The following is a 16418-nucleotide window of genomic DNA, read 5'->3' as shown; positions in this document are numbered from 1 at the left end:
TCATGAAAATGAAAAATAAACAAAACCATAATAAAAACTATTGCTATCAGAATAGTTTCCTCAATGGGCTATCAAATCACTAATTGCCAAATCGTAAAAGCTGCATTTCCAATATTTTATCTTAAAAAAATTGTAAAGAAAATCTAAAAATTACATAGATATCAACCAAAAAAATCTTAATTTTTCATTTAATAATTATCTTATAAAAAAATTTTTATATATATTTTACATATGTTTTAAAAAAATTTTTAAATGAGATTTTGGAGATTTAAAAATATTTTTGTAGAGAAATAACACCGAAAGTCGAAGATTTACATAAATATTTTTCAGATATTACAAACGTTTTCTATATTAGGATATTTAGAAGTGATATTAATAAAATTTAATAATAGTACATTTCTGCGTATACAATATACAAAATCCAATTTATATTTCTTCTTAGTTATTTTTCTCAAATTATATCTCTCAAATGTATCATACTCTATTATCTAACGCCAATTTACTAATAGAGTTAAATTAATCAAGAAATTATCATCATTAAAAAAAAAAAATCGAGATCAAAAAGAACTCAGTTCTATGAATAAACAAAGTTATTCGTTTTCATTTTAACGAGCACATTTGCGATTACGTGTGTATCTTATCATGAGAGTATATATATGTACGTTGTTTAATTACTAAGAACAAATAGGTTGAAAGTAATTTTATAGCTAGAAGGAAGAAAAAAGTTGATCAGAAGCATGTATTGCATATAGTAGGAAAAGAGATACTTATACAGATACAATGGATTCACGATAGTTTATTAATACATTTCGTAAAAACATATGATTTTATAAAGATTGATAAAAAAACAAAAAAATTCTGAATAACAAAAAAAAAAGAAAGATTAAATAAAAAAAATTATAATAGAAGTTTCTAGAAAATAAAAATTTCTTCAAGAAATATTAATATTAATATATCTATAGAAAACAAAAATTAAAATTAAAATGATTGTAATATAAAAAACTATTTAATAATTTAAAAATTTCTATTAATAAATTATATAAATAATGAAAAAAAATTTTACGTAATATTTTGTAAAATTTTTTAAAAATCAATATTAAAGAAAAATTAACATACAGCATATTTAAAATATCTGTTTGTTTAAGATAAATAAAAAATTACAGAGGATGAAAACGAAAAAGTGAATAATATAGGAAAACTATAATATAATATAATATAATATAATAAACTTTTATATTTCAAATAATAATATCTGAAACTTTGATCTTCAAAAATTGAATTCAAAAATTAAGTAATGATTTTATTACAATAAAAATAATTTAGAATGTATAATTATAATTTAGAATAATAGTATTCAAATTTTTATTTTAATATTAAAAAAGTAATAATAAAATTTTATTTTCTTTTATAATCTAATCAGATAAAAAAAAAATCAGTATATATAAAATCAATAATAATCATTTTAGATAAATATCAATTTTAAGTCTTGAAATTTATTTACAAGTATAATCACAAGTATAATTTTGGAAATCTTAAGTTGTATATTCACACTGTTGCGCAGTTAAATATCATATTTGATACATAAAACAATTTGTATCCACTGTTGTATCCATTTTTCTATTTTTATTTCTAATTAATTAATAATTTATATTATAGATTCATACTGTACACAATAATCTTTTTAATAAGTTTTATAGAATATTTCAAATTACATTCATCTTCAATATTCCGAATTAACATATTAAATAAAATATTAAAATCTAAAATTTCATGTAATATTTTGTAATTTTAAAATCATTACAAAGTTAATATATAAGTGAATTGATTAAATGAATCAATTTAATTTTAATTATTTTTGATATATTATTAACCATGATTGCAACGATTGAATATTTACTGGGTAACTTTTATAAATTAAAGTTCTATTTCTCTTTATTTGAATATTTTATATACATTGAATTGGAAATATCAAAATTATCTACAAATGTTAATAATTAATCTATATTTATGATATTACAAAAAATAATATTAATATTAATATTAAATTTTTTAAATACTTTGATATTCAAAATTATTATTAATATTTGAAATATGTTGCATTTTCTTTCCTAGTAAAAATATTTATATTCAATATTTCATATATTATAATATTTTTTAAATATATAATGTTTCGTTATTTGTTTGCATTTTATATTTGAATTTTTTTTCTTCATTAAATTTAATATTGAAATTATTAATTCCTATATAAAAATAATAATTCGAAATAACCGGTACAAATAGCATGTATTAAGCGTAAAATTTGCCAATGACTCATTAAATGGCAATTATTCTAATCTTGTTCTGATGTTGTTTTCTACAATCTTGCAAGAAAACAATTTTAAAAATACTATCGCATAGTAGTGCGAAAAAACAATGTTAAATATATACGCTTTTTATAATGATTAAACAATGAATTTCAAATATTGTGATTTAATTTAATTTATAAGTTTTCAAGATTCATGATACTATCTATGACAATATATTTTAATTAAAAACAAATAATTCAATTCATCAGTTTCGTTTTTACATTCTCTATATCTGACGAAATAAATCCGATATATTTTTTGCGGGAAAAAAAAGCAATATTTAATTAAGAATTAAGAAATCATTAAAATGATGATGGCAAATCGAATTTTTATTTTGTTTGGTATAAACAATATTATTAATATTCTATAGATGAAAATATTTATCTTTTATGGAAAATATCCATTAATAACAGGCCAGTATTTAAGTGACAATAATGAATAATATCTACTTATTTTTTTTTTAATGATTTTATTTAATTCTGACTTTTGCGAATTTGTATTCTTTCATGTATTTGTATTTCGTATCGAAGTAAAAAATGTTTTCATATCTCCATAAATATGATAAGTAATGTTATCTAACCTATTTTGAATTGTAATTCATTATCGCTATATTTATATAAAGAGAGTTTTTTTAAAAAGATATTCAAAGTCCATCATATTTATGAAATATATATAATATACATATCTATAATATATATTACTATCTAGAATTAATTACTATATTATATATTATTAGAATTAAAATATTATATTACTATATTATATATATTTAAAATTAATATATAAATAATATATTATATTATATTATATATAAATAAAATTACTATATTATATATATCTAGAATTAAAATAAAATATGGTAATAATCACATAAATACGAAAATATATATATATATATATTAGTCGCATCACTTTACTTAGAACTTTAATAGAACTTTAAGAATTCCAAAAAAAAAAAGAAAAAAAAATGAAAAAAAGGAAAAAGGAATAATGTATACATATACATTCCAATCACGCGTAATGACTACTCCTTTGTTATACGCATTCTTCTTGCAAATGACAGTTATGCGGAATACAAAAAGTCATGCGCATGCGCGCTCTGTCCTTTTTAAGACATTCGGTTTGATTGCTTGGATATGCCATACATAGAAATATACATAGAAATATACATATGCTCATACGAAACTAATCTATAAATATCTAGTAATAAAATTAAAAAAAACGGAAATAATTCAATCTTTGAATAAATTTCTTAAAATTTCAAGAAAATGTTTCATATTGATTTGTTTCATAATTAGAGAAAAAATACATCATTTATATTAATCATTAAATTTGTTTTTATGATTCTTTTTATTTACGATATTACATACGATATTACAACCGCCATCGCGGTTTATGAACTCGTTGTGAAACTGGTCCACATAACGACGGTTAATCTATTTTGCATCTGTTATTCAAAATTCGCATCTTTTATCGACGTCGGTATTGGAAACCAACAAACGAACAAGCAATTAATCTATTTTATGTTAAAATCAAAAAATAAAAAAGAGAAAAATAAAAAAAGAAGAGAGAAAGAATGCATTCGATTTATAAAAAAATATGAGATATTACGAAAAAAATTAATAATCATAAAAAAATATGTAATAACATATTTGAAATCAATCTATATTACCATTTGATTTGAATTTTTTATTGAAAAATTTGATTGTATATTATTTATAAAAATAATATATTTTTTTAACATTAATATTAATATTTTTATAATAAAGATATGAAAAATTACTATTCAGGAATATTCAAAATTTAAAAAATAAAAAATAAAATATACAACAAATATAAACAAAAGATATTGGAAAATTAAATATGATGCTATAAATTGATTTACTTGTTTATATAAAATAAGTTAATTTCGTTTTTTTAGTTATATAAGCGCGACTGTGATATTGACTGAAAATATTTCAGATTATTTGAAAATATCAGAAATCATTTAAAAAAACGATATCAAATAAAGCTTATAGAAATATATAAAAGACCTATTTTTTTTGATTCAAATTTTCCGATTCGTATGATCATCGAGAAGAAATACCTTCCTCAGGAAACAGGAAAGAGAAAAAGAAAAAGAAAGATAGATATAAAGAGAAGGGAAAAAGGAAAGGAGAAAGAACATACGGACAGAGGGACCGACCGACAGGCTGGAATGTGGCCGTTAAACCGATCCCACCCAACCAATCAGCATCCCCGCACCGTCAACGTTAAGACGGGTGTAATATATTAACTAAATATAAAATATTCATTTTTTTCGACTATTTTACTAAATTCGATTAAAATTATCGATGACAATTTTATCTATTATTTATGAATTTCATAAAATCTTTCAACATTTTTATTTTTTATTTTCAAAACTAATATCATTACAAAAGATTTTAAGAAACCGATACAAAGTAATAATAATTTTTTAGTAGCATCCTATTTAAATACTAGCATCTATGTTAATACTATCACAATATTTGATTAAGATATATTTAATTTAGAATAAAAGGTAAAACGATTCGAATTTCATGTATATCGCTGTGGAGAGATTGTTGACAATATTTCAAATAAAAATAAAAATAAAAATGCACGAAACGAAAGAGCATATATCGACATTCAATTTTATATAAGCCGTACTGCAGATAAATAATGTACATATATGATTTTTCCGAATCAGTATAACATTCGTATCTCCATTTCGCTTCGCTAAAACAAAGTTCTATCGTTTTATTCATTCTATCTCGTAGGGTACAACTTATACGACATATATAAATATTGTTTTCAGAAATGATGTCAACTTCTCTTACCTCAATTTACTGTAATTTTTCAGTTCTGAACGATATTACACCAATCTTGTTCTTGACAGAGAACATAAGTTAATTAATGGATGTTTCATATATTACAATCTAATACAAAAAGCATTAGCAACACGACTTATAAAATGTGAAAATAAAAAATAATCAGAGGTCAAGAAACAGACAGGGCGACAGAGGGTGCTCGCGATAATAACACGGGTCGATATACACCGGGCGTTATTTTGAGGAGCCTTCTTCACGTTCGCAGGATTCTCGACAAGCACATAATGTGTGTATAAGTAGAACTTGGGGTTGTTCTTTCCCTAATCTTTAAATGTTCTCAAACTTCTCTCTCTCTATTTGTGATACGCAATAGGCAATCACAAATATATAGAAAATACGATCGAAGTAAATACTCACCTTGCCGCTCTTTGCTGCCGGCGAATTCTCAACGATGTCGTAGATGACGTGCGGCAAACCCGCGGTACCGAGGAGCGAAAACCCGAATCCGGACGAGTCGCCGCGGTTCAGGGTGACCACCAGCTCCTCAGCCATGTTTCGAGCACATTGATCACCTCACTGTCATTTGACGCACATTCACGAAACTCGCACACCGTACACAAGGATTATCCGACGACCCGTGTTTATTCGTCTTTCTCTCTCTCTCCTTTTTCCGTGTGTCACTAGTTACGTTCTTACGTGCTTTTGCTGTGGCACATGCACGTACACGCACACACAAGAAGAAGCAAAAGCCCCCTTTCGCGAACACTTTTCACACTGCACCGCGCGATAGAACCGCGCTCTATCTCTTTTCTTTCTTCTTTTTTTCCTCGTCTTTCCTTTCTTTTTGCCGATTTACGAACCTCCTACTACCCACTGTACATCAACGATGAACTGTAGCAATGATATCGGAACGATACGTAGAACGAAACGCCACTCCTGCGCTTTTCGTGATACCGCCTCGAAAACGCGCGCACTTCGTACCTGTGCCTGCGCGAACCGCGGCGGCGTCGCGGTAACCGACCACATATCCTTGCGGACAACGTAACCACCTCCACTCTGCCCGGCGAACGCCTCGCGACTGGATGGCGCCACTTACAAGGCATCTCACAAACCCTACCGGTCCTTCACCTCTCTCACTACGTTAATCAAAATTTACCGGCAATAATAGAATTGAAGAAAATATATGTAAGTATTTATATATATATATATATATATATATATTTTATTTAAAAAATATATAATATGAATATTTTTTATTATATTATTTTATAATAGTATGTTTTATAATGATTTTAAAAACTAGATAAATCTAAAAAAATTTTTTTAGTTTTAAAAAATTTTTAAAAATTTATGATTTATATAATATGTACACAATGCGATGCATTGTATTATTATATATATTATAATTAAAAATAATTGAATATAGAAATAAAAGTAATAAATACAGAAGAATCAGATATAGAAAAATATTATATAGATATAGATAAATATTACATTTAAGTATTTCAAATTTTAAATGATTTGTTATTTTATTTAATATTACAATAATTTTATATAGATAAAGTGTTTAAAAATGCAATATATTATATGTTGTATTATGTAAATATATATAAAAGTATTTTTAATTTATATATTTCTCTTTGTAATTTGAAAAAAATAATCACCGTTCAAAGCACAAGTTGCATTTGAAATTGTAAATTGACTATAGTAGTAGCAATCATGATGCCAATAGCACATCTCGTTAAAGTAACTCTTCCAAATTATTTAGCTGGATTACCTATTCCAGATTCTATAGGAGGATGGTTTCGACTTGGAAGTAAGAAATTAAATAATATAATTACAATATATTTAATAATTTAATAGAATCATATTGAATATTTTTCAGAAATAAATTTTAATCGTGACATTGCAAATTACTACTGTACCACTTTCTCTATATCAATTTTATAAGTACGAGTTATGAATTTTTTTTTCATTTTCATTTAGTACGAGACTGGATTGCCTTAATTCCACCTACTGCATTAGTAGCAGGTATCGGTTACATGTCATACAAAGCATTTTGTCCATTGGCTAGACCAGTAAGTATACTTGTCTATTATTATTATAGAATATCAAGGACATCATGATTAAATATTAGCTTTATATTTTATTCTATTTTTTTTTGATTATATAACATATAATATATAGCTTCATTTATATTTTCATTTCTATTTTCTTTATAAATGTTATTATTTTTTATATGAATCCATAAATTTATATTTACAATATACATAATTTACAAAGAATTCCTTGTATTAAATAATTAATAAATTATGTCATCTATGTTTTATCTATATACATTACAGCCATGTGGACTTGTGAATCTTAGTGTAAAAAAAGATGTAAATAAAGTAGTAGATACAGTTGATATAGAAGATATTACTGAAAAAGCTGCATTTTGTCGTTGCTGGAGATCTAAAAATGTAAGTTTATATATTTTTTATAAGTATTCTTATTTATTAAGTTTTTGTATTTGATTCATTCTAATTAATTATATTCCAAAAATTCAAAGATAATTTTGTGAGTCATATAAATGGATATTATGTAATTATATAACTTGTTTATATATGAATTATATGCATATGAAAAATTAATATTAATTTAATAAAATTTAACAAATAAAAATTGTAATTAATATTTACAATAATTTTTATTATATTAGTGGCCATATTGTGATGGTGCTCATGGACATCATAATCAAGAAATGAATGATAATGTGGGTCCTCTTGTAATTACAAGAAAGAAAGATTAATGTATGTCAATCCATACACAAATATTATTGTATGTACTTTCAATTTGATTAATAACAAGAAAAAAACTATTTCTAAAACAAAAATGTAGGTATCTTATAAAAAAATGCATTAAATATTAATGTAGATAAATATGCAAAATGAATAAAAGAATAACGTTAAGTACAAGATGCAAAATACGCATTTGTTACTTGTTATTAATTTATAAATAAATATTTATTCTTATAAATATTTATTTTGTCAATAATTATGTAATTTAAGTCATATATGATTATATAATTATGAGTATATTAATATATTTTTGAAATATCTTCGAAAAATTTAAAAGTCAAAATAAATAAAAAAATATATATATATAATTGTCAATTAAAATTTATTTATTATATATAATTTATAAATAACTAAAATTCGCATTAAATAAAGCAAAAAACAAGTTAGATGATAGAGACATCTCATTTTATTCTCATTTCACTTTAATCTAAATCTAAATTATTTATAACTTATAAATAAACTAATATTCTTTTATATTAACTTTTGTGTTTATTTTGATTTTTAGAATCATTCTCCAAAAATGTTCAATAAATGTAATAACATCCTATATAATAGATAAATATTATATTATTTCATTTTAATTAAATTGTTTAAAAATAAAAATGTTAAAAAAAATAATTCACTAATTGATTAAAATATTTATATATCCATTGTATACGATATAAAAACAAATGGAAAAATGATAACAGTATAGTATTACAAAGATTTAATTTATTACATTTTTAACAACTTTAAATATCGCAAAAAGATGAAGATTATTAGTTATATTAATTTAAAAAAAATTGGTATATATTATTCTAATATCTTTAATTTTTTTTATAAAACATTTAATTGATACTTAACATTATATTATTTATTTATTTATTAGAACATTATTTTAATTTCTAGAGGACAAAGAAAAAACGATCAACAAATTGAAAAAATAGATTCATAATATATATAAAACATTTACATTATAAGAAATATATAATATTATCCAAATATATTTGGTGTCTTGACTGTTTGACACAATGCATGTCTAGTATCACAGATCAATAAATCTTCATAGTTATATTATCAGCCTTAGCTATGAATTATTTAATTATTTAGCTATGAATTATTATTTTTTTCTCTCTCTATTGCATTTATTAAATCACAGCTACAACATATAAAATGAAATTATTATATATTTAATCTATTAAATATTTATTTAACATACCTCAAAATGTCGCAAATCATTAGTATCAAATTCTAATTCATTAACAAGTAATTCCCGATGTCCATATCGATATCTAAAATATATAAATATTAAATAAAATAATTATATAATATCATATAATATCATATAATAAAAACAATGATAAATTTTATACTCACTCAATATACCGCCTCCAAACGATCATACCAATATAGACCAATGCAATTGCTACAGCAAAACTGATTGCGGTAACTAATGCTATAATTCCCGAAGACATATGTTTGTTGTTTGATTGATTGACAGATTTTACAGCCTCAATAATATCTTCAGAGTCTATATTTGCAACAACTTTATTTACTAGTAACGGCGATATAAAATCAGTCGATGCTTCATTAGTATTAGTAGTATGTTTTAAAACTGTACTTGTATCTATTATAATAAAATATATTAAAATATATATTAAATATATTATAAAAAATATGCAATTAATTTTTAACTATGTAATGATATGATTGCATATTTTTATAAAATAATTTATTACGATAAAATATATTTTTATACCTGAATCATTTATAGAGTGATTTGTTTCAACATTAGTGCTCGCAGTTGTTATCGTAGATTCTTGCAAAAAAAAAAAAATATATAAATAATATATAATACAAATAATATAAATCGCTTTTAACTTTGTAAATTTATTTAAATTTTATATGATTATAATAAAAACCTGTAGAATTTAATAATTGAATTTGTTCTATGTTGCCATCATCATCGTGTGTCATATTACAATTAAGCATGTCGTGTTGTTCTTTCGTAAAAGTACAATTTTGTATTTTATTTTTTATTTTTTTTACTTCGATCATGTTTACTGTATTGATTGAATTTTTTGATATAAAATTATTGTTTTCGTTTATTATTTCTATATTTAAAATAAAAATAATAAAATATTCAGTACATTTTACAGCAATAATTTATCTATCATTAAGTATAAATTATATAAGAATATTGATCCTATACATTTTAATCGAATTGAGACCAAAAAGTTATTAAGAAAATTATTTCTACCTACCCTTTTTATTTTCTATAGTCTTCATTGAAGATTTAATCGCTTTATTATTATTCAAAATATTAGTCATTTTGTTTAAGTTTGTAATATTCATTTTATTCTCTTGTTCATCTTCTGGAAGTGGAGACACTCTACCAACTAATAACGAATCATAAAATAATCATTCTTAATTCTATTATAAAAGTACATGTACAAAGAAAAATTACCAACATGTAAATATTCGTCAATTGGTACACACTTACTTTACGTAAAACTATTTCTGATTTTAAAAATAAAGGAAGTTTGTATATTTTTATTTTTACATTATTTGATAAATCTATTGTTAGTTCGATTGTTTAAAATATTGAGGAGACCACTATCTGTAGCTAAAGTATCACATTTAAACAAATGTTTCATTTAATCATTGATATATGATAAAAATATCATAGCACTTCAGTCTTACCAAACAAAATCACCAAAACAAAGGTCACCGACAACCGAATCATTTTTTTCTTTGTCCTGTCTATTTCTATTTTTTGTCTCTCGAATTCTAAACTATTGCGCTTTTGCACACACTTTCTGAACTATTATTGCTTCCCAAGTCTTAATCTTTATGAGAGAATCGAACCTGAAATCAAATTGATTGCAATTATCAATTTTAAAACCCCACCATCTACTATTCATCTGTTATCTTAGATAAACTAGGCAAACAAATATATTTTTAATTGTACGATAGCATTTTAATGGTATTAATACTGGCTTCAATATTTTGATTAAATATATTTAATTAAATAAATAAAATGAATAAATAATCAATTTTTTAAATAATTTTATTGAATGTGTAAATTTCGATTATATTATAAAAAAGATTACATAGCTGTAAATTATAGTTTTAAACATATATATATATATATATATATATATATATTTAGCATATTTTAAATATATTTATATCAAAATAATTTTTTTTGGATATATATTTATTTATATATTTTTAAGACTTTTTTTAAATCTATAGATATAATAAATTTTCCAAAATATTAAATTTAATAATAATGTTTCAAAATACATTTCTTTTTATATAACATAAATTTTATTTTAATATTTCTAATTCTAATTCTAATAATTTCGAAATATATGTATACATATAATAAGTAAAATAAGTTTTAAACTTTTAAAAATATAATTAAAATTCATTAATTTACTTACTTAAGAATAATGATTTTTCAATGTAATTAGAAATTTTTTATTAAATATTTATATATGATTTAATAGATTATATAGTATATAATAGATTAATGACTCATATATGTATATATAATTGATAATAATATTTAAAACAAAATTATGAATTTTATATGAATTATATATTTTTGTAAGCCAAAAATTCATATTAAGAAAAATTTTTATTTCTTATTATATATCTCTATCTATCTCTCATTTTTTATTTATCTTATATTATATATATATTATGTATAGTCTCTATCAGACTAATTGTTTATCAAATTTTAATTATCTATAAGGTAACGCCATCTATATAATATACTCTCATATGAGATTTTTTCAAAGTAGTACATGTTGTAAATATTTTTTTTAAGAAACATAAAAAAGAAAAAATTTAAATAATAAAATAATAAAATAAAATTTAACAAAAATAGATTTGACCGGTCAGTTCTTGTTTGTCAGATAACTACTATACCAATTGAGTTACTTACCTGCTATTAATTTTTTTTCTCCTTGAACTTCAGAGTATTTGCTACCCATGAATAAATAAAAAAAATCAATTATTATTTATACTTGTATATAAATAATTTATGACATGATGTATATTTCTCATAGTATTGCAATATTTATTGTATCTATATCTTAAACTGAATAACATTTGAAAAATTTATTTTATTTATTATAAAGAAATTAATAAAATAAATTTTATTTCAATATGATTAATATAATTAATATAATTAATTAACCATTCATAGTAATATTTATAATATATATTTATATATTTTATTTTTCATGTAAGAAGAATGAAAAATGTTAGAATATTAAAGAAGATCGTTATATTATTTACATAATGTGAATACATCAATGAATGTTCACTTTTACTTTATGTTCATATATTACTCCATTGTATTGTATTTTTTAAAAATAAAAAATTATTAAAAAATCTTACATATTAAAAAGATTAATATGTCATTAAAAATGAAAATCAAAAAATGTTATGCTGTATTATAAAAATATAGCAACAGAATTAGTAGCGTTATATGTACAGGAAATTTGTCGATTCAGATTCTCTATCATAGCATTATTTTGCCAAAAATATAGAAGTTTTTTTAACGGAGATTATTTCTCAGAAATAAAATTTCTTTGAATGAATTACTAAAATTTTTGTCTTATTACGCATAATAATAACAAGGAATATATTGAACAGAATATTAATAAGAAATATTTTTAAATGATTTACAATTTTTTGAATATTTATAAAATTAAAATGCAATGGTATTTTCTTAAAAATTATTTATAAATAAAGAAACTTATATAATTAGCACATATTTGTGCACAAAATGATTCACAAAAGATATAATATGAATTTTAATAATTTCTGAACATATATAAATATAATGAAAAACTTTTAATTATAAATATTTGATAAATAAAATATTTATTCAATAAAAAAAATAGAAGAAATATTCATTTCAAAGTAAGGAAAACAATTTTATTATTGTTTATTTAATCTTTGATCTATTTTTTGTTCTATATTTATTTCCTTTTTTTTATTTATATTAGCATTATATTATTTTATACTAATAAAAAAAAGAAATAAAAAAATAATTATAATTGCATGCAAATTTTTTTGATAATGATCGATAATTACAGTGTCCAATTATGTCATTTTTATTATTACATGTTAAATAATCAAAGCAATAGAATAATGTTGATCACATATTTTGAATACATCGTTTTATGATGAAACGTTTATATTTCACAATTATAATCATTTTATTAATTTTGATGAAATAAAGTACAGAAATTAAAATTATGAAAATTTCTGATCGATAAAATAATCCATATGTAGCGATATATCAATTTATTTTTCAAGATATAATAATATTCTTCATACCTTCGTTGAACGTGAAAGTAGAATGTTCCACTTTTTCTCTATTTGTAATCGTTTAGTGAAGAATCGTTATATATTTAAGAGAGAAACCGGGAAACAAGGGCAGACAATAAAACTCGAAGAATAATCGTCGTATTAATTTGTCTTTGAAGACTACACTTATAGATTCACAATTCAATGATTATTCATACCGATAATCCATGTAATTATAACATTCCACAATCAATTGTTATTTCTTCTAAGATAGGAGAAAAAATATACACAAATTATTTCACTTGTTATTTTTGAATTTTCAATTATGTTTTATGCGCTATTTTAATAAACAACAAAAATCCTAATATGCTATATTTCTTTAAGTATCAGTTTCTAAAGAATTAAACGATCTTTTATCGATCGATTAATTGAACACCAGCAATTATTATCATTTTATTATCAGAAAAAAGTGATCATATAGATAAGTATTTGATCTTAAAATGCTTAAAATTTTTAAAAATGAATTTAAAAAATAAATAAATTTTAAATATTCACTATAATTTACACTATTTTATAATTACACAAAAATTATTTATGCTATATTCACAATAGAAATATTTATACTATAATCACCTTAATTGTATTTGAAGTATATTTTTAATAATAAAATAAAGATAAACGATACATAGTAAATAAATTTTGAAATATTTTAATTCATCGAATTACACATTACTATTTTATTCCATATTATTTAACGCATTAATAATTTTAAATTAAAATTTTTGCAAATTAATTTCCACTACACTAAGAGTTGTTCTTTCCCTTGAAAGAAACAGCATACTACTGTACGTTCTATGCGACTGGAGAGGTAGGTATAGTAAGTATAATAGTGACAGCATAACAGTAACGAAAGAGAGGGCTAAAATAACGTGTAGCATGTGCAAAGACAAAAGAAAATAAAGTAATTCAATAGTATCTATTTATCAGTTGATTTAAAAAAGTCATCATTATTAGTGTATTATAAGTATAGTCTTCAAAGATAAGAAATTTTAATATGATCATTTGAAATTATTTATTAAAGTAGGTTAGGATTAGAATTATAAAGAACAATTTTGCATCGACAATAGTGACATCTTTTTGTAGTCTTTTGACATTCTTTTTTTAACTCATTTTCGACTTAATTATCTTAAAGTTTGTATTGAGTTTAAATTGAATATTAATTGAATTAAGATAAATAGCAAATATATAAATATAAGAAAAACATAAAATATAAAATTTATTTTGACAATTTATGATATTTTATTAAATTTATCATTAAATAATATAAATACCTAATAAAATTGACGATATAAATATATATTATCGATCATCAAAACTCGAAATTTACTCAAATTATTTAGATAAGTTAAATTGGTTATTCAAATTATTTATAAATAGTTCACTTATAAATTTATATATATGTATATTTTATAAATAGAACATGAAGAATTAAATTATTATAAAGAACAAATTTTTTTTTTTAACGATTACATTCTAATGATAAATATTTAGCTTTAGATTTTAGATCCTTTACTCTGTTTTTAATTGATATTTATAATTGTAAATTGATTCTAAATAGTCAATAATTTTAATATATTATATAATAACTTATTAATGTATCGATAATATAATTTTGATAAAGCTAATTTTAACTATCAAATTTAACTATCTTAATTAAGCTACTTTAAAACATTATTTGAAATAAAATATTAAATTATTATATGTAATATAAATATATATGTGTAATAATGTATTATTATGTGTAATATAATATAAATAAATTATACATGTGTAGAATATAGTAAAAAGAATTTTGAAAATCTCAAAGACATTATACATTTATTCAAATTTCATTATATCGATTATATATTCTTTTATATAATTTATTATTATAAATATATCTGTCATTTTGTTCCAATTTCTCAATTTCTCGCATTGTTTGAGAATTTTTATTATATATATATATATATATTATATTGAATATTAATTATAATTAGATAATTATATATTAATTTCTAATCATTAAAATACATTAGCTTCTTATATTCGTGAAATAGTTTTACATATGTTAAAATTTCCATTATTCAACTTGTATCTAGTCAATATTCGATAATAAAAATCGATAACAAAAAGATTAATAACAAAGAGAATAGTATATGTATCATAAATATTTTACTCTATGGTATTTTATATCATATATATTTTATACTGTCAAATAAATTTGAAAGGTAAGCGGTCATTGCATATTTGCTTATATTCTCTCCTCATTTATCCATATGTTAATTAATCTTTCGTTACTGAATCAAAGATTTTTCCAACTAAGCGATTTTTATGAAAAACATGATTTAAAACAAAATGATAATGCATTTATTAAATTATCGATTTAATTAATCTTTAGAAAAAATCTTCAAATCTTAAAATTTATTTTCTAATCTTTTGAATAATTGAAAAATTATCTATATATATATATAGTGATTAACTATATTGTTTCGTAAAATAACAGCAATTTTGAAAAATATATGTGCAATTATCATAAAGCAAATTATATATGCATATAAATCTAAATATAAATAATTTCAATTGGTTCTTAATTCTTTAAAAACTTGTATTGAATTGAAATTTTATAGAAAATTCGTAAATTATTTTTATTTATTATCAATAGACTATCAAATGATAAATAAATAAATTCATTTTCAATAAAATAATACAATCAAATAATATTTAATTCTCTGAAAATGAATGGGATATATTGTTTAATTTTTCAACAATTTCATAATATATTATTAAATAAAATGAGTTGGATTTATCTTAACACTATTATGCTATGTATATTATATATAAAAATATATAATATTCCATTTCATCTTGAAATCTCTCATATTTTTTCTCAGTATTTATTTATATTTATATTATGATCCTCTTCATCGAACAATTTTTATTTGAATATTTTTTATATCTCTTAATTCTTCTCGAAATTTGTATCTATATAAAACAGACATCTTTATTAGAAAAATAATTATTGAATAGTAATCAATATTTTTAATATAGAATATATT

The 16418-nt window shown here is 21.3% G+C and overlaps 3 protein-coding genes across 13 annotated transcripts in view; 1 reads left to right on the top strand and 2 right to left on the bottom strand.

Moving 5' to 3' along the window:
• Nucleotides 1–6253, bottom strand: part of Efa6 (Exchange factor for Arf 6) — a 128008-nt gene extending 121755 nt beyond the window's left edge. For all 6 annotated transcript variants that reach the window (XR_015295263.1, XR_015295264.1, XM_003696025.4 and 3 more), the window contains exon 1: nt 5591–6253. Coding sequence is in view for 4 of the 6 variants with exons in the window: in XM_003696025.4 (XP_003696073.1) it covers nt 5591–5725 (135 nt within the window). In the remaining 2 variants the exon portion in view is untranslated. The remainder of the gene's footprint in view (nt 1–5590) is intronic.
• Nucleotides 6254–6825: 572 nt separating this feature from the next.
• Cisd2 (CDGSH iron sulfur domain 2) lies at nt 6826–8139 on the top strand. Its single transcript, XM_003696091.4, has 4 exons — nt 6826–6989; nt 7160–7251; nt 7519–7635; nt 7875–8139. Exons 1-4 carry the CDS (start codon nt 6893–6895, stop codon nt 7962–7964), a joined length of 396 nt encoding a protein of 131 aa, XP_003696139.1. The 5' UTR covers nt 6826–6892; the 3' UTR covers nt 7965–8139.
• Nucleotides 8140–8927: 788 nt separating this feature from the next.
• On the bottom strand, nt 8928–14185 carry LOC100869793 (uncharacterized). 6 transcript variants are annotated; one of them, XM_031918014.2, is made up of 11 exons: nt 13957–14185; nt 13354–13588; nt 11948–11988; nt 10696–10860; nt 10496–10618; nt 10257–10391; nt 9915–10106; nt 9752–9811; nt 9370–9619; nt 9212–9284; nt 8928–9151 (listed from the first exon to the last, which is right to left on the bottom strand). In XM_031918014.2, the coding sequence occupies exons 6-11, from the start codon at nt 10345–10347 to the stop codon at nt 9146–9148; spliced, it is 672 nt and encodes a 223-aa protein (XP_031773874.1). In that variant the 5' UTR covers nt 10348–10391; nt 10496–10618; nt 10696–10860; nt 11948–11988; nt 13354–13588; nt 13957–14185; the 3' UTR covers nt 8928–9145. The 6 variants fall into 6 exon arrangements, with proteins under 6 accessions (XP_031773874.1, XP_031773872.1, XP_031773869.1 ...); XM_031918012.2 differs by having other exon boundaries at nt 10496–10860; XM_031918009.2 differs by lacking the exon at nt 10496–10618.
• Nucleotides 14186–16418: the final 2233 nt, after the last annotated feature.

The sequence above is a fragment of the Apis florea genome, unplaced genomic scaffold (genome assembly GCF_048593485.1).
Source record: "Apis florea isolate Af1SG1 unplaced genomic scaffold, ASM4859348v1 contig_2272_pilon, whole genome shotgun sequence".
Lineage (NCBI taxonomy): Eukaryota > Metazoa > Arthropoda > Insecta > Hymenoptera > Apidae > Apis > Apis florea.
Note: the sequence above shows the minus strand (reverse complement) of the source record. Positions and strands in the feature narration are given on the sequence as shown.